The sequence below is a fragment of the Mauremys reevesii genome, linkage group 2 (assembly GCF_016161935.1).
Source record: "Mauremys reevesii isolate NIE-2019 linkage group 2, ASM1616193v1, whole genome shotgun sequence".
NCBI lineage: Eukaryota > Metazoa > Chordata > Testudines > Geoemydidae > Mauremys > Mauremys reevesii.
Window position 1 is genome coordinate 262,700,051 of NC_052624.1, and position 20,110 is coordinate 262,720,160.

General features: G+C 42.7%; 1 protein-coding gene across 5 annotated transcripts in view; it reads right to left on the minus strand.

Annotated features, from left to right (window-relative positions):
• Positions 1-686: 686 nt before the first annotated feature.
• Positions 687-20,110, minus strand: part of SAMD12 (sterile alpha motif domain containing 12) — a 220,619-nt gene continuing 201,195 nt past the window's right edge. For all 5 annotated transcript variants that reach the window (XR_005595225.1, XR_005595227.1, XM_039527940.1 and 2 more), the window contains one exon: positions 687-1,182. Coding sequence is in view for 3 of the 5 variants with exons in the window: in XM_039527940.1 (XP_039383874.1) it covers positions 1,160-1,182 (23 nt within the window). In the remaining 2 variants the exon portion in view is untranslated. The remainder of the gene's footprint in view (positions 1,183-20,110) is intronic.

The window sequence follows — 20,110 nt, forward strand, 5'->3', positions numbered from 1 at the left end:
TTACCTTAACCCCAGTTCAGACTAAAAAAAAAAAAGGGGGTTTGGGTAGAAAGAGGAGGAAATGTTAATGGACGTGTCTGTCCTCTACGAGGAGCCATACAGAGTGGGAGCATCTAGTCCACCTCTTACTCTTTACTATCTTCAAGAGGTTTTGTTTGGACTCTGCAAGTTGTGATTCATCGCCCCACTCCCAAAAAATAGTGATTAGCAGAAGAACCAGGATGTGTCCAGTCTCTCCTGTGTTGAATGTAGACCAAAGACATGGGCACAATGTATCTCAGAGAAGGGATCTTTTCCTTTACAATTTAATGGGAACCTCACATTGGCACAACAGAAATGCGGACTGCTTGGTTTATTGGTGATGGCGGGGGACAGCAGACAATGTTTGACAGCCCATTCAACCTCCCCTACTCCTGGCTACCTCCATGACAGCTGTTCAGTAAGTCTCAATAAAATATGTCTAGTGGCATACATGCCATGAGCAAATCCATTTATGCAATCTCCCATGAATCTGTGAATATATATGCAAGTATGGGCTCTATTTTAGATACAGTCTCAGTGTAGGTACTGAAACGTATTTTAGTATTGAAATAAAGAAAAGACCTTTCCTGACATGTATAGAATGTGCTAACTCTTCTGTGTAGAGATCACATATAGTTAAACAGAATACCATTAGACTGTATAACTAACATACAAGACGTTTACATTCCTATTGGGGGTGTAATATTGTGAACATTTTTACTGAGGTTGGAGAACTGCTGTAAGTTTTTCCTAAAACATCATCATGCCATCTGCATACATAATAAAATAATCCAGTAGTTGCCATGCTAAAACAGGACTTCTAGTGAAGGGCACAGATAGTCCCCTAAAGGGAACTCAAAGTTATGCACAGTGATGAAAACTGGAAACAATTTTCCAGCTAATGGTCTGTCAATGACCACTTTGAACAAATTAGCACTGTATTTTATGCACCACATTTTAATACCACAGCAAACCAGGACTTTCCAGAATGTATCATCTTGACTGAATGGTTGTATTTCAGTTCATCTTTCAATTCTCCTTGGTCACCTTCTGGCAGTGCCATTTGTTATGCTTTTCATGAAGTAAAGTTCACTTTCATATCACCTGGCAGGACAGAAGCTTTAGAGGCTGGTAGTGTTTATGGAGAAGTCTCTGTTGGGGCTGTAAAAAAACAAACAAACAAACAAACAGTAAATATAAGATCACCTCACGAAAGGCAATAACGTATTTTAAGAGAAAATAACAAGTCAACAATGTGCTATGCAAATGTACTCTTATTGTAAAGACAAACTACTCCTCGTAGTTCAGATTGTCAGCCTGGTACTCTAATAAGCTTTCCCCATCACCCACATGATTATTGCTCAATCGGTTCCCTGGAGAAAGGTCAAGTTAGGACTGACAACAAAGGGAGTGCGCTCTTGTACATGATTGAATCAGTTCTACCCGGATCTAGCACCATGATATAGACCAGCATGAAACATTTTGGTGATCCAAATCCTGCAAAGCAGGCCCTTCTGCTTGTAACATCACCGGTCAGGGATTGCCTCCTTTACTGATCCCATTATATTCAAATCACTGGAAAGTTTCCTTCAAATCCAAACGTAGGGCCTGGATTCTCCTGTCCCATTGACACTGGCCAAGGGGAGTCAAAGCTATGAGACACCAGCTTGGAGATAAGGAAGTGGCTTGGCTTTGCTTCATGCTCTTCTCACTTACTTCTGCTCATTAGACCCTTCCCCCCCCTTAGGTGCCTTCGCCCCCTTAGGTGCCCTTAGGGACAGAAGAAAGTTGGGGTGCAGCTTCTCCTCCCCTGCTGAGGGCAGGAGTGCTCCCCATGATCTCCCTCTCCTTTGCTTCAGGGATGTTGATAATCAGCTTGTCAATAATCAATAACCAGTTAAATCAGCAGCCAGTAACTGGTAGGAATTTCAATTGTGTTTATATATGTAACGAATGGCATGCTCTCAAATTCAGATTTAGTTAATAAAACAGACCTCAAATAAGTCAGCATCGATTGGATTTATTAATCAAATAGTTAGCAAAGATAGTACATGCGCAATGACACACACAATTACCAACGGCTATGGAAGACCTTTCCGGTAGTTTGACAGTCTGCGTCCAGCCTGCCGATGTTCTGATATTAACCCCAAAGCGGTGTTTCAATTATTTATTCTGTTCGGATATGCATGTATGTATGTATGTATCAATACAGAAATGGATCTGAAAGCCTGTGAACAGGGTGTGCTGCGGTGCTATGAACATCTGAGTAAGACTCCAATCCTTGATACTGTTGAGTCCTACTTCTGGCAGGCAGATCATGATTCCATCCTGCCAGACCAATCAATAGCCCCTATTGGGTTCCTTGTTCAGGCACCATTTGTTCATAGCCAATAATCAATTATCCATAATTTGTCAGGAATCAATAACCAAAAATCAATAGCAATTTTAATTGTGATTATAGGTTCAATGAGTAATGTTCCCTTGAGCTGAGATTTATTTAACAATGACAGACTTCGGATAAATCCAATCAAAGATGATTTATTCAACAGTTAGTAAGACAGCCCATACAAAGAGGTATACAATTACCCACTGCTGTGGAAGACTTTACCTCAAGGCTAATAAACTTATGACAAAAGATAGAAACTTCTTTAAAAATAAATTTATTTTTTACTAGGTTTAACAATTAGCAAAATAACTAGCCAAGTAAAATACAATATTTGCCTGTAATACACTCATAGCTATATTAGAATGTAATAGTTTATACAACTTAATAAAAGGCTATGATCTTATTAATATTATTTTATAATTATATTGAAGTTTCGACCTTATAGTTTTTTCTTCCTTTGGACAAAAAGTTTTGATTCATAGGAAAAAAAACCTTTGTAATTAAATTATTCACTGAGGCAGAAATATATGGACATATATTTATAACTGACATTTGCAAAAAAAATTGATGTTACAATAATATAATAATGGCTATGACCCCAAAATAGTGCGCACCACAAAAATTGTTTTAAGTTTTTTATTATTTTCCTTTAGTTATGTTAAAAATGCACCAGTTATTAGCTAAAATTCTTGCTAAAATAAAGTGCTTGGTGGTGGGGGAGGGAGTGGCAGTGAAGTTTTTCACATACATTGTGAGTGCCTGTGTTTAAGTAACTAGCATTACACATGTAGAACTGTTTAATGCCATGGTGGGCAACCTGAGCCTGGAACAGTGAACCGCGACCACTGGGAGCTGTGGGCGGCCAGGCCTGCAGACGGTCGATGTAAACAAACCGTCTCGCAGCCCACCAGTGGATTACCCCGTTGGGCCACGTGTGGCCCGCGGGCTGCAGACTGCCCACCAACTCCTATAGTGGGCAATCAAACAATCCATGACACATAGTCAGCATACGAATCAGTCACCTCCCATTCCTGATCAGCCCACACCCACTACAACACCAGAGAATAACTGTGACCATCTCTGCTCCTTTAAGATGTCCCAGGGGTTGGAAGGAAATGACAAATTTATGAGTAACAGGCTGGTTACCTATCTTTCCATCAGATCATATTTAAGTATACAATCATCTACGAAGATGTTGCAATGCCCTGAGGTGAAACCCAGACCAACTAGTGCTTTAACTGAGAAATGACAATAATGTATTCCCAGCCCTTGATGTACATATTAGTCCTTTAACTTTGAGCCTAATGGGCCGAGAGAGATGTTAAGGCTTTCCCAGAAGCAATGCTAAACAACAGCTACTAAAGTTAGACATTATCAGGACCTGCTGATTTTACAAATTCCATCCAAGAGGTTTGAAAGAGCTGGGTGAGGATAATGCTGGATCATTAATGCTGATTTTCAATAAGTCTTGGAACACTGCAGTTCCAGAAGACTGGAAAAAAAAGCTAATACTGTGCCAATATTTAAAGAGGGTAAACAGGATGACACAGATAATAATAGGCCTGTCAGTCTGACACCTATCCCAAGCTAGTGGAACTGCTGATGTGGGACTCAATTAATAAAGAATTAAAGGAGGATAATATATTTAATGCCAGTCAATATGGGCTTATGAAAAATAGATCCTGTCAAACTAACTTGTTATCTTTTTTGATGAGATTACAAGTTTGGTTGCTAAAGGTACTAATGTTGATAGTCAAATGCCTTATAGAAGTCTAAATATATTCTAAGTATTACATGACATTTTGATTAAAAAACTAGAAAGATATAAAAAATTAACATGGCACACATAAATGGATTAAAAGATGGCTAACTGATGGGTCTCAAAATGTATTGTAAATGGGGAATCATCATCAAATTGGTGCGTTTCTAGGGGGGTGCTGCATGGATTGGTTTTTGGCCCTATGCTATTTACAAGTTTTATTGATAACCTAGAAGAAAACATAAAATCACTGGTAAAATTTGCAGATGATGCAAAAATTGGGAGAGTGGTAAATAATGAAGAGGACAGATCACTGATGCAAAGCGATCTGGATCACTTAGTAAGCTGGGTGCAAGCAAGCAATATGTGTTTTAATACAACTAAATTTAAAGGTATATATCTAGGATAAAAGAATATAGGCCATACTAACATGATGGGGGACACTACTCTGGAAAGCAGTGACTCTGAACTACATTTGGAGATCATGGTGGCTAATCAACTGAACACAATGTCACACAGAGCTAAGGTGCTTGTTGGATGCATAAACAGTGGAGTCTTGAGTAGAAATAGAGGGGTTATTTTACCTGTGTATTTGGCACTGGTGCGACCGCTGCTAGACAATGGGTCCACTATTTAATAATGGGCTTTTCAGTCTAACAGAGGAAGGTATAACACAATCCAGTGGCTGGAAATTGAAGCTAGTCAAATTCAGATTGGAAATAAGGCGTACATTTTTTGAAGGGTGATTAACCATTGGAACGACTTACCAAGGTAGTGGTGGATTCTCCATCATTGAATTTTAAAATCAAGATTGGATGTTTTTCTAAAAAATCTGCTCTAGGATTTATTATGGGGACGTTCTATGGCCTATGTTATATAAGAGATCAGGCTAGATGATCACAATGGTCCTTTCTGGCCTTGGAATCTATGAATCAGATGATGCTTTGCAGTTATGATAAAGAATGTCTAACAAATAATGTTATTTCAGTGTGCAGTACTAACCTATTTTACTTATCCTATTTTTAAATCTGTTTTTAAGATATATTTTTACAATGTATTAACCATAAAATATATAAATGATGAAACTACTAAAAAGGGCATAAACAATGCCTAACCACCAGGTATTGAGACAGTTGGAAAGTTGCAATGGGACAGAGAACCTCAGAAATAACTTAAAGTACTTAGAAGTATGTACCAGAATGAGGAAATAGAGAAGGATCAGAATGATATACAATAAGGATGGTGTAGCGTGACAGATTTTTGTTACCATTCTGCCTGGAGCATCAGTTGATCAGGCTGACACCACAGCATCGTTTGGGGAGGAGATGACGAAACGCATCAAGTGTCTAGATTTTAAAACTTTATGGATAAAAATAACAAAATAACAGCAGAGTGCTGGGAATGCTCCCACGTCACTCAGGGGAAGAAGCAAGCATTAGAGCCCCAAGCCCTAACCCACTTTCATACTCACACACGCACTACCCAAAACTGTAATGTAAGAAGGGGGAAGGGTGGATGGGAGTGCTGTCCTGGGCCCAGGTCGTCCAGGGAATCCGCTGTAATCTCCGAGTTGCTCCAGCTCTCAGGAGGGTTTTAAGTCCTGGGGTCCTTGTGGGGGGTATTCCACTCAAGGACCTCTGCTTCTGGTGCTCTTTGTGCCAGTCCAAACCAGCTTGCTGTGGCCTTCTCAGCTGCCCAAAACACACCGGCTCTGGAGAATTTGTTTTCCCTTCTGTTGGCCTTCACCGTCACCGCCTCGTTCGCTCTGTTTTGACTGCTATCTTTGCAACTCTGCTCCACTTAGTTCTCCTCTTCTCACGACTGGGCAGCTGTAGATTTTTTGTTTGTAGATTTCTCGTCGAGCCGGGGCCGAATTTTGTTTGTAGATTTCTCGACTTTGGGCCGGGGCCAGCATCTTATCTTCACAAAAAGTTAGCTAAAGTGCCAAGTTAACCCGTTCACTGCTCCTCGGCTCCCCCACCTCTCGTACTCCTGCAAAGGAATCGTCCATTCCCCACTCACACACCTTTGACCCTTCCCAAAATGCTTTGTGATGCTTGCAACAGCATTAGCCACATACAATGCTGATCTGCCTTTCCCGAGGACTCCCTGAGGGAGGGGGCCATTGGGGTATGACAGTAGCAGGGACCCCTTTGCTCCTGCCTCTGCTGTGTTCATAAACTACTCAGAGACACTGGGGCTCATCAATCACTGCTGCAGTTTATTTACAGCATGCGCTCCCCACCACCTTCTCGCCCCATACAGCTTGGGTTTTCAGCCATAAGGACTTCTCAGCTTCTGCAACTAGGAGGGAAGAGCTACCACTCTCCTTCCACTCCCTGGCTCCCCACTTCCTTCCTTCCTCTGGGCTGTATGTAGCCCCAGGCTAATTAGGCTGGTAGCTGTTTCCCATTCACCAATCAGGTACAGGTTTCTCTAGGCAGCTCCAATTTACCTCCCTTAATTGGAGCTGGCGTGACAGAGGTTCCTGCCCAACACCCTGTCACAGGTGGTGACAGATATGGCAATTTCCTGCCATTTCCTTCGGAGACCTAACTAACTAAAGTTTAAATATCTTTGGAGTCCATTGGATTAAATGAATAGTTTATATATTATTGTGGGCCGGGACTGCATGTAACAATCTGGTGGTGGGAGGTGTGACAGATGTGAGACCTAGGGAATATTTAGCAGGAGATTAATGCAAATTCCCTGCCTCCAGTTACACAAAATCCCAGCCGTTGAAGCTATGTCCTGAGGAGTGATCCATTGTCTGCTAACTTCCTGTAACATGAATGAGGCCAAGATCAAAGGCCCGAGATGTAGAAAAGGAAAGACTGAACTACTCATCGTGGTTCTGGTTCTGAATCTCAGAAACTATGACCATGTGTAATGGCACGGCACCCACCTCTCATGAGTGCCCCCTTCTGGTTGGGTGTGTCTGCAGTCTTTAAAACCAGTCCTGGCCCTGGTATTGGACCATATCCCCAGGGCTTCCTTCCTGGAGGCAATGGTTTTGTCCTCTTAGTCTGTTCTGGCCTCAGATCTCCAGCTGGGCCTCCTGACAGTTCAGTCCCCTTCTGGGGGTTTACTTCTGTCCAATTGTAGGCCCACCCCCACTACTCCAGGTCCCAGCCCACAGACCCTAAGAACAGCAGCCATGCACTGCTGTGTCTCTTTAGCAAAACTGCCTTCATTTCCCTGGACCACATCCCCGCAGCTCTTGCCTTCACCAACACCTTACCCTTAGCTCAGGACTTTTTTTTTTTTTTTAAATATAATGGAGATATACCTATCTCCTAGAACTGGAAGGGACCCTGAAGGGTCATTGAGTCCAGCCCCCTGCCTTCACTAGCAGAACCAAGTACTGATTTTGCCCCAGATCACTAAGTGGCTCCCTCAAGGATTGAACTCACAACGCTGGGTTTAGCAGGCCAATGCTCAAACCATTGAGCTATCCCTCCCCTAAGCTCAGGCCCAGCAGCCAGCCAGCACCTCTTCCTTGATCCCCTGGTCCCTACTATCACTGAGCTGTCCATCATCCTGCAGTTCCCTTTGGCCAGCTAGGAGCACCATCTGCATTTCCCTAGCTTGAGCAAGAAACTGCCCGTCACTGGCTCTGCTGCTCCTTTTTATAGGGCCCTCCTGGGCCCTGATTTGCTGCTCCCTGCAGCCTCTCTGATTGGCTACTTCCCCCTGCAGCAACTCTAGCCTGCTGGGAGGACTGCTCCACTGCTTCTTTCCTGGGACAGGTGTAGCAGGACCCTGAGGCCTCCAGCAAGAGGCCTCTGGGCCTAGTCTACCTTCTCATTCCATGGGTAAAAACCAGTTGTGGCTTTTCAAGGACTGGCATATACCAGAGTCAGAAGTTAGATCTGGAATGGCCTATGGCAAAGTTTTTAGCATGTGTGTAGGTTCTTTTATTGTTTTTAATGTCTTCTCTGTAATGCTTTCAACTTAAGAATAAATGTGCTTGCTTATAAAGAGCTGTGTGGTAACTTAAAACTGTGGGCCATTATGGTCTTCATAGCCTTCAAAGAGAAAGCAAAGCGCAGGTGCTGGCCTGTTTAGGCAGACTGCCTTGATGTGTATCTGCACATGTCAAAGGAGAAAAGTGTAATCCTGGGGAGATTTGGAAAGATTAAGGCATTCACAGAGGAATCAGCATTTGTGTGTAACAGCCTATATGGCCTTACCTGGTAACGTGACCCAAAGCCCACTGTAGTTAAAGGAATGACTCTCACAGACAAGTGGGACTAAATGGAAGAATAGATGAGGGAGAAAAAATATTCACCTTAACTTCTGATGATTGAACAAGAAGCAATGGGAGCAAGGGAGGTTTAGGTTGGACATTAGGAAAAACTTCCTAACTATCAGAGTGGTTAGGCACTGGACTAAATTGCCTAGGGAGATTATGGAATCTCCTTCACTGGAGATTTTTAAGAGCTGGTTAGACAAACACCTGTCAGGGATGTTTTAGATGGTGCTTGTCCTGCCATGAGTGCAAGGAACTGGACCTGATGACCTCTCAAGGTCCCTTCCAGTTCTATGATTCTATGGAATATCGCACTATAGGCAGGGAACTGTGCCGCCTGGAAAAATCCCAGGCAGGAGGGAGAGATACGTGGGTCTCTATCACAGAGAGGTGACATTTAAGGAGCCAGGAATTTGCAAATGCCTGGAGGATGAAGGGATGATCACTACCAGCCAGCATGGATTTACTAAGAACAAATCATTCCAGCCCAGCCTGATTTCCTTCTTTGACAAGATAACTGGTTTGGTGGACACGGGGATTGTGGTGGATAGAATATATCTGGGGTTTAGCAAGGCTTTTGATGCAGTCCCACATGACATTCTCATAAGTAAACTGGAGAAATACATGCTCAGCAGAGCTACCATTAAGTGGATACATAATTGGTTAAACAACTGCAAACAAAGAGTATTAATGGAATGATGCTCAACTGGAAAGAGGTCTCAAGTGGGGTTCCACAGGGATCTGTTCTGGGACTGGTGTTATTTAACATCTTTATTAATGACCTGGATATAGAAATAGAGAGCAAACTGACCATATCTGCAAGTGATACAGAGCTAGAGAGGGTTGCCAACACTTTGGAGGATAGAACTAAAATTCAAAGGGATTTTGATAAATTGGAGACAAGAAAATGAAATTCAACAAAGACAAATGTAAAATGCTACACTTAAGGAAGAAAAACCAAACGTACACATACAGAATGGGGGATAACTGGCTTGGCAGAAGAACTGATGTAGAAGATCTGGGAGTTGTGGTGAATTACAATCTCACCATGAGTCAACAATGCAATGCTTTTTTGGGGAAAAAAAGCAAATGCAATTTTAGGTTGCATTAACAGAAGCATAGCATGCACATAGGCGCCGACTCCGTGGGTGCTCCGGGGAAAAATTGGTGGGTGCTCTGTACCCACTGGAAGCTCCCCCCCGCCCCCTCGTCCCAGCTCACCTCTGCCTCTGCTCCGCCTCTGTTTCCTCCCCTGAGTGCACTGCTGAGTCCTGCTTCTCCTCCCTCCCAGCTGTTTCGCGCAGCTAGGGGGAGGAGGAATGCCGCATGCTCAGGGAAGAGGTGGGGCCAAGGTGGGGATTAGGGGAGGGGTCCAATAGGGGCAGGGAGGGGGCAGGAGCGAGCACTCAACGGCGCTTAGGAAAGCTGGTGCCTGTGAGCATACAAGTTATGGGAGGGGACAATACTGCTCTACTGGTGTCCAGTTTTGATCACCAATATACAGAAAGGATGTACGGAAACTGGAAAGGATCCAAAGATGATCAAAGGGATGAAATGCTAGCCATATGAGCAAATGCAGAAGGAACTGGATATGTTTAGTTTGGAAAAAGAGGCGATTAAGAGTGGGACACGATAGCGGTTTTCAAATACTTGAAAAGCTGCCATTAAAGAGATGGAGAAAAAGTTGTTCTCTCTTGCCACAGAAGGCAGGATCAGAGGCAATGGGTTCAAAATTACAGTATAGCAGATTTAGATTAAGCTTCAGGAAAAACTTCCTACCGGTAAGAACAGTAGGAAAATGGAACAAACTAACTAGGGAAGTTGTGGAAGCTACTTCACTGGAGGTTTTCAAAAAGAGTCTGGATAGCCATCTGTCTTGGATGATTTAGACACAACAAATCTTGCATGTCTTGGCATGGGAGTAGACTAGATGACCCTTGCAGTCCCTTCTAACCCTATTCTCCTATGACTGATTCTAAGAGAAGTAGTATCATAAATTGCTGCAAGCCATTGCAACAGGATAAGAAGAGTTGTGGCAGGAATGGAGATGGTTCCAAGCTACAATGATTTGTCCTAAATCAGATTAAGGAGAAAGCCATGCCAGATTCTGTTTTCACTGTATCATAAAATCAGGGTATTACCATTCTGAGCCTGGTGCAAGGAAACTACCCCAGGCAACAGTTATTAGTGAACAGAATCTCTGCAGCTTGTCTCCTCCATGTAAATGTGGATGTTGCCACATATCCGTCTTACCAAACAGTTTACTGAGTGGCAGAATCAACACTGGCAGAGATCAAAGGTTGTACCCAACAGCTCACTACTGGACTGTAGCCAGCACAGACAGAATTGAGAGCGAAATGCTGCGGTGCACTCTGTCCATATCCCAGCAATCCCTCCCTTCTTCTGAATAGCAATGTACTGAACACTATGCCTTTCCAGGAAGCTAAAAAAAACACATAGAAAGTAAAGCCCTGGGGCTGCACAAAGACAACCATCTGCCTCACTGCAAGTGTAACAGGCTAGCAGCCTTTATTAAAATGATGTTAAGCAGTGACACATTAATCAGTGGGCTGAGTAGAGCAATAGCAACCATGCGATGCAGTACACAAACAACATCCAGCAGTTGAGAGAGAAAATGGATACAAAGGCAATTTTTGGTAACATTGCCATTTTTATTTTGATTCCTACTGGTCATCCATCTTGCTCTGGTTCACTGGATATTCCCCTGATCACTGGGACACGCGGTCTCATACATTCCTGAGGATTTGTTTTTTTATACCATTTACCAAATTCAGTATCGAGGCAAATGACTGAAGATAAAAAGGGCAGATAATTTTTAAATACGTTTGTTTGCCAGCTGGGAGGCAATATTTTAGTCTTAGTCTAGGACAACAAAAAGGGTTAATCTATCACCTGGAAGTATAGTGGTCTCATATGCAATATTGCCAAACCTGAACATTCAAAATTCATGAGTCAAGTCTCCCAAAATCATGATACTAAGTTAGAAATCATGAGATTAAAAAATGTAAGTTTGAGTTCTTTTTGCCGTCTGGTTTTAGAGTCTTTAGGATACATGCAGGTCATGTTTTCAAGTTTCTCTCTACAACCAAGAAACTAAAACGTATTGTTTAAAATATGAAAGTTGACACTCTCACTATCACAGAACTCCAGAGCTGGGGCTTTAAGAAAAATCATCATATCTTGTGAGAACTGACTATCCTATAAATGTCCAGGGTTTTTTGTTTTGTTTGGTGTGTATGTCAGCTTTGGAGCATTTGCTCCTCTAGGAGAGTCCACTTTAAGACATCAAGGAATAATTTTAATGTCTAATGATACATTAATCAGAAATTTGCAAGGAAACAAACTTTCTTGCCTAAGATCCCATGGTAGAGAATGTCTGCACCCATTATCCATAGAATCAGCAGAATAAGATCTTAAGTTTTGTCCCATTTTGTCTCATAGTTGGTTGAATATGCAGTCAAAGTTTTGTGTGTGTCCATCACAATCATAGTGCAACTACAACGGGATAATGTTTTGCAGACACTGAAAGAGGCTCTGAGATTTGCATGGTATGAGCATATTCTGATTTCAGAGACAATTACATTTTATCCACTGATGCTTCCCCTGAAGATTTGGGAATGGTCATCTCATCCATAGGTCCTTGTATGTGAAGACAGATTAAGCAAACCTCTGAGCCCATGCACAGTCTAATTATCCAGTACACAGACAAGCTCCTTCCACTCACATAAGAAATTTGTGATTAATCCAGCCATAATAAATATATATTCTAGGTATCATTTTGAAACCTGGATGCTTAAAGTTAAGTTCCAAAATCTGTTTCAGGCTGCTAAATGAGTGTGGGAAGCAAAAGTTACTCATCACCTCTGAAAAATCAAATCACTTTAAATTAAAACCTAATTATGGATCTAGGAGCCCAATCTGAGGCATCCAGGTTTGAAAATATTGGCCATTACTTTCAGACAGATGATAAATATCCAACAGTTAGGACTCATCATCTTTTCACCTACTTTCTGACTAACTCACAACTAGCTTCTTGTTTGTGGTGCTGGACTATATAACTCGTACCATGTAATTTTGAGATTAAGCATTTCTGGGAGAATGAATTTCATGGCAGATGCTCTCAGTAGGTAGCCTTTTGTAAAGCCAACTACTAGTCAGAGGTTAGTACAGCTGCTGTATGGAACACAGTTGGCTCACGCGGAAGGGATTGAAAATGTAGTAGCCCAAAATAGATTCTAGTCAGCTATTCAGTGTCCTCAAGTAATTAAAACAGCCAGAGCCTGCTGATGAGTGACTCAAAATCCCAGCATCCCAGAGAAACTTTCAGCAATTTTACAAAGTAAATCAGATGAGGAGACACCTGGATCCTTTGTAGAGATGTTTTATTCAGCAGTTTTGTCTTCATCCCCTTTCGCCAAAAGCCAGGATTAGCCATGGACAAGTCGCTAACGGGTCCAAGTTGAGATTCAATCCAAACATTTCTCCACACAAAATTAATCTGGAAATCTGACAAGAACAGCCTCTCTCAGAAGACTTCTGGCACTGTCAATTCCTTATCCTCACTGTAACTTGGAAATAGCCAGATCTTAAAGGTTTGGTTTAAAAACGGGCAAAGATTTGAGAGGCGATACTTATCTAGAAGGGTTTGCCCATTCCTAGTGAGGATGCTTAATACCCTCAGTTAAAGTTACAACAGCACCAAGACTGACACAATATTGTGTTCAACAGAAAATAATACGTACTGGGGGATTTCTCTGAACTGACAGACATGTAAAACAAGTTAACATAAAACTGTGCATGTGACCACTTCTTTAGCATTTATAGTTTCCTTTAAAGAATTCATCTGGAGTAATACAAACCTGTCCAGGAATCTGAATGCTGAACTGGCTGCTGTCCACCAATCTCACCATACAGCATAGCAGACAATGGGGAATGGAAAGGTTTAATCGGATTTGAGGATAATGAGCCTGATTGGTTCAGATGATGTTGTCCGAAACCGAAAGTGCCTGTGTGATTGCAGAGCTTACACCTTATCTTGTGTTTACTCAGTGTTTGCCTGTAAAAGTCTGCCTTGATCTCATAAGACCTTGTGGGGTGCTCAGTGGAAAGTGAAAGGTTGTTGCCCTTTGCGCTCAGAGTATATCTGTATTGCAGTCATGGGTTGTGATTGCAGCTTGAGTAGATATACTTGAGATAGCTTTGATCTAGCCAGCTTGGGTCCCAGAGCAGTGAAGCTGTGGCAGTGCATGCTTCAGCATGGGCTGTACAAGCCCACCTGGAATCCTGAGTTATTACTCTACTCGCAGGGCTAGCCTGTGCTAAAGCACACGCTACTGCAGCTTCACTGCTCCAGGACCTGAGCTAGCTAGATTAAAGCTAGGTGGAGCATGTCGGCTCCAGATGCAATCATAGCCCATGATTGCAGTATAGATAGGCTTGGCAGAATTAGATTTTTATTGTTTTATAATTCTGAGACGGTTACAGGATGGCTGGCCCCTGTAAATGATGCAGCTCTAGTGTCCCTGTGCCAGAGCAGGTGCTTCCAGTTTGGCTAATTAAGAGGGCATGGTGGCACATGGGGGCTATAAAGGATCGTTTAATCACAAACCCACAAGGGATGTGTGCAATCCTTAAATGGGCTATGGGTTTTCTTTCCCCTGCTGGCCCAGACAAAGCCTTTCCCACCTCTCAGAGTTGCGGGAGCCAGAGCAGGGGAGCGCTGACATCAGCTGCAGCTGTGAGGGCTCAGCACTTCTGCAAATCAGACTCCAGGGTCTCAAGTCAGGCACCGAGAAAATGAGGCACACACAATTTTCCAAGTGTGAAAAGTTTGGTTTAAGTGACTTGACCAGCATCACCTAGCAGCTCTGTGATAGAGGCAGGGATAGAATCAGGGGTGCTGGAACAATTTGTATAGTGGGGGTGCTGAGAGCCATTGACCCAACCTGCAAACCATATATATGATGGAGACCCCTTCTAGCCAGGGGGTGTGGCAGCACCCCCAGTTCCAGCCCCTATGGACAGAATCCAATTCTCCAAGGCAGCATTCTTCAGCCTTAACCATGAGACTGTCCTTTCTCTTCCTGCGGTCCCCTGTCTCGTTTACTACACATCTTCTGACTTCTGCAAGAAATGAGGCAGAAGTCCTACTGACAACAGCTTCCTTTGCTACACAACCCTGCTCCACACCCAGAGCAGGTCCATCCTATTCATTGAACGAGGCAAGAGTGCTGTGGGGGAAAAATAGTTTGTGATCATGTACTTGATGACTGTATCAGAATGAAGATGCAGAAGGGGGGTGGATTAAGGCTGCACAGGCAGCGGTGGTGAATGCTTCTGGAAGAACTGCCAGTTAAACGTGGGAAAGGCTGATTGACATTTTTACAACAAGCACGATTTCAGAATGTCCTTAGACCCTTATGGCTCAGAGCATCTTCGTTACAAATGGCCGATCAAGGAAGTCATTCGTGAAAACACAGCAGGTGTTAAAATGCAAAAGAAATATCTGGGGGAATTCTGATGGTGCTTGGAAGGCTCTAGAGATTCTCTTATTTTTAATTGTTCTTATTCTTTAGGAATAATTGCTGGTTCCGCCACTGAAGCACCCAGGTATGAGCCCTGACCAGCTGGGAACTCTGCTTGACTTCTGGCTCTTATTACTTTAATCTGCACATTTCTTATTATGTTAGTCTGTAAAGCTGCCAAAGGTGTTAAGCCCTTGCATTTTGGTTTGTCTCCTGCTTTAATGAATGTCCTGTTGCACATGTTCCTGTAAATACAGTAGCTTATATCTGTAATAATAACTGTTTGAGACCATAATGGCTAGTCTATGCCCAGCAGGAGGGATTGCTGTGATTAGCTGCAGTTGTCCAAACCAAATGCTACTCAGACCTGCTAACCTCCATAGAACTGGAGCACGGTTGAAGGGCGAGATAGGACCAAATGGTACCTGGTGGCAGAAAAAGAATTTAACATTCAGGCTAGAAATAGGCCTGTAAGAGCTAAACAGATGGTCATCTAAACACTCATCCAGAATTCTGACCAAACAAATAGGGCCTTAGGGGAAAATGATGTCCCAGGAAGAAGAATCTTATTAATCAGTAAGATTTTTACCCTCTGAACATATCTGCATGGTACTGGAAGTTCGAGTATGTGAATACCGTGAACAGTTTTCCGTCGATGTTTGTTCAGCTTTTAAAACAAACTCATTCTGAGTGTGGTCCTGCCCCCTATAGGCTCACTTCCTATGATGATTCTAGTAAGCAACTTTAATATAATAATACACGAGTTGTAAATAGTGCTTGTAATCAGTAGATTTCAAAGCACTTCACAAAGGAGGTCAGTATCATTATTCTCATTGTATAGATGGAGAAACTTGAAATAGAGAGAGGTGAAGTGACTTGCCTAATGTCCCTCCAACAGGCCAGTGGCTGAGCCAGGCATAGAACACTCGTCTCTCAAGTCCCACTCCACTACTCTGTCCCCTCGGCAACATTACCTCCCAATCAGGGAACAGCAATGATACTATGTCACCTAAGTGGCCAGACAGAAGTAGCTAACCTAGCTCACATTTTGAACATGTACTACCTGCAATGATCTGTCCTGAACAAGATACAGGCGAGGGTTTTTTGATACGGAAATTATTCACTAAATGAATTCAAAAGCTGAAATAATCAGCGAATTCCTACACACAAAATAAGTAGTGAAACCTGTCAAATAAATTATTCACTCAGCACTATTGGTAGCACTGTGCATTTGGATCACTTATTGTGTCCATGCTGTCTAATGTTTTGACTGGCTATGGATTTGATATTTTGTTTTCGATTTATACTTGCAACACCACAAATCAACACCACAGCCAATCAATTGACATAGGCAGATAAAATGCAACTAAGTAATCAAAAACAACATATTTTGTTTGCTTTTAGAGACTGTTCAGTTTACTCAATGATACACAAAAAGGTTGGAGGTAAATTTCAGTGTTCCACCTCAAGGCAAGTCAGGCCAGTTTATCTGAATGGATCCATATACACACTTCAGCTGTTTTCAAAAATCTGGGGAGAAATTACAAAGCTGTTTTTTTTTAAATTCCAGAGCCAGGGAAGCATTAGACCCATTGAATCATTGCTCCAAGAAAAATATAAAGAGAAAAGACAAGATTTTCAAACATCTTAAGTGAGTAAGGAATCTAAGTCCCACTGAAAGTCAATAGGACTTAGGTGTTTTTGAAAATTTTATCTGGTGAGGCTTAAGAATCTTTTCTAACATTTATCCCATACAAATGAGGACCGATTATTCAAAAGATAAATCTGTGGCTGCAGCAAACTGTAGTAACCTCTCCAGACACTTCTAAATCACACCCAGAAAAGATTTGAAATGTCTGGCATCTCCACATTCCCTGTGTCCTCCGTTTCCATCTAACATTTTGTCTATTTAACATAATTAGCATTCATTTTAGGTAGCCTAGCCACTATTATATATACACCTTTAGAATAAAACAGAACCACCCAGGTCTTTCGTTAATTAATATTCATTCAATGAATATTCACACTACACTCAGGGTGACCATATTTTCCCACATGCCCCCGCCCCCTCTTCCACCCCACCGCCCACCAGTGCATGGGCCTGCCCAAGGCTCCCCTCTCCTCACAGGGATGGCGTGAACCTCCCTTCCCCCGCTGCCTGCCCTCTGCCACCTGCTTGTGTGCAGGGCTGACTCAGCCTGAGCTGCTCTCCTGAGCCCTCCCTCCCACACAGGGCTGGCGTTGCCGCTCGCCTCCCCACCCTGCACATTCCTCTGCACCCTCCTACGGGTCACACCCCACTTTTTGGGGGAAACTGGGCATTTGTTCAGTTTGCTCTTGCCCAGTTTTGCTAAAAAAAGAGTCAGGACGGCTGAGACAGGGCTTAAAAAAGGGACTGTCCCAGCCAAAACGGGCCGTAGGGTCACCCAGATTCTGAATATAGGTCTCATTTCCCACCTGACTTTTAACATTACCTCCCCACCAATGCATTTGTCAGTGAGCTAGTCACCGCTCATACTCCTCTCATGGCCTGGGGTCACGCATCAGGCAGCTGCCTTGGTTTCCCATCTTGGACTATTCAAATAAAACTTCACCGAGGCTTTCTGTGGTCAAAAATACCCCTCTTTGGGGACTGGGTTTATTAATATAAAATAAACTCCAAATAAAACTCAAAGTTCCAAAACAAAGCCTATCCAAACGTGCACCCAAAACAAAGTTTTCACCATCCTCCCAGGCCTTCGTGCCTGGGGCCTTTCCTGCTCTGGCGGGCCACCCCCAGGCCCTCTCTGGCTGAACATTCAGTCCTAACTCCCAGGGCTCTCTGTTAGCACCTGCTCACCCCAAATAGTCTCTGATTTCTGAGCACCACCCACTCCCTCCCATTGTAGCTTCCTACAGATCTTCATATGGGAAATCATATGATCGCTCATGGTTCTTTAGTAATCAGGGTTGGCTGGCTCTGGGCTTAGGGGCAAGCCACACTGTTATAAGTCCAGTAGAAAGGGGTATAGGTTAGAGACTTTCATTAATAGACTCCCTATATCCATTGACTGATACTTTAATGGACTGAACTCTTTGAAAGAGTTGAGATCAGTCATTATGCTGATAAAATGTCTAAATTGAAAATGATCTAGATAAGTGAGAACAGTAAATGTAAGCAGTACTGGTCCTATCAGAAAACCAAAGAGCTTAATTGTAATATAAGACTTTAAGGGACATAAGACTCAGCTCATCCCACAGCTAGAGAAGGTTATCTCTCAGACCCTCCAGCACACGGGGCTTGTGGGCGAGAGGGTAACTTCCTTGAGTGAATTTCCAAAACTTAAAGAACTTGGCACTAAATATCAAAGTAGGAATTGCACTGTCTTTCCTTAGCCTTCTTAGCTCATTTTAGTGATCACAGAGAAAATGCTCTCGATGTAATATGGTGTAAGCTATTACAGTATATGCCTCATTCCACTTCCAAGGCCCTTCACCTAATGGATCATTTCTGATTAACTGGGCCCAAGATTGTATTGAAATACTAACTAGAAGGGGCAATAATTGGCAGCCCTGAGGAGTTCCTCTGAAGAGTGGAACAGTCCCAGACACTAAGAAGTTACTTTAACTTTTGTCCTTGTCCCCTTAACCAGAGTGGTAACCAGTATTGGATGTTAAACCCAAATCTCAACTGGATCAGTGTCTCTAAAAGTTACCCCATTTGGTGCAGTTGAAGGCCTCTTCACTGAGCAAGCTCATCATTCGTAGTTCCCACTCACATCCAGTCCTTCCAGTGACATGGAACAGCATTTTAAAATTCACTGTCGGACAGCAGCCATGAACAAAATCCAATTTCAGCTTTGGTTTCCTAGCTAGCGCTTTGAGTATAAATTTAAAAATAATTCTTTAGGATGAAATCAGTTGGATGTCGTTGAAACTTGTTCCCTTCAGATTTCTGCCATACTGTGTGGACGCTGTCTGAGAAGGGATCATTACTAAAAGCTTCTTGGTACATTCTTAAAAGTACAGGCATTATTTTGGATTCAAAACTTCTAAGGAATTCTACCAGGAAGTGATCAAGCCACAGACCTTTCCATCCCTCTAGTAAAAAGATAGCAATGCTGGTGTCATTCCCCTGGCTACAGATTGCTCTGCTGTTGAGCGAGGTAGTCTTAACATAGAATACCATGATCTTATGGAATCCCACATTTGTGGCTATATTGATTTATACAATTAATTGTGATAGTTTGAGACTATTTCATTGATATCTATCTTAGGAGTACGTGCACACTATGACTTTCCTAATGCAAGGCTAGCAATGATCCGGCTTTGTTGCCATGCTCGAACACTTGTTTACTTCATATAAGAGAGCAGGACTAACCTTTGTCATGGAGTCAAGAGTCAGGGTGTATTTTATATCCTAATCTCAGAATCAGATCAAAAAAGTTTCCTTTCCAAGAGGCCTGCCATGCTCTTTGTGGTATGAAATGTGTGTGCCCAGACGAACATTCATGGCCTGATTTTCAAAGCGTTGAGCACCCACTGCTCCTGCTAAACAGAATGGGACACGCTCAGTACCTTTGAAAATAAGGTCAGTCCATACTTCTACAGCACACAGAATATTGTTATGTCAATGAGACTGATGTTCCTCCTGGGAAAGCTGGGTTTTAAAGTTAGTTTAGAGGAATGAGAAAAGACAGAGTCAGTAATGTATGTAAACTGAGCGGTACACTACAGGCACAAGCCGCTCTATTTAAATAACAATAAGGATGGCAGGCACACTGATAACAGCCACAGCATTGGAATAAATTCTGAATTTTCTGGCTTTTCTACTTTAGAACCCAATCGTGCAAACCCTTATTCACATGAGTTGTCCCTATTATTATTATTTGTATTATCATATCACATTGGAGCCCTAGTCATGGACCAGGACCCCATTGTGCTAGGCCCTGCACAAATACAGAACACAGTCTCTGCTCAAAGAGTTTACAATCTAAGGGCCTGTCTACACGTAAAATGCTGTGCCACTGTAGTGCTTAAGTGAAGAGGCTACCTACACTGATGGGAGGGCTTCTTCTATTGGCATAGATATTTCACCTCCCCAAGAGGCAGTAGCTAGGTCAACGGGAGAATTCTCCTGTCACCCTAGCACTGTCTACACTGGGGTT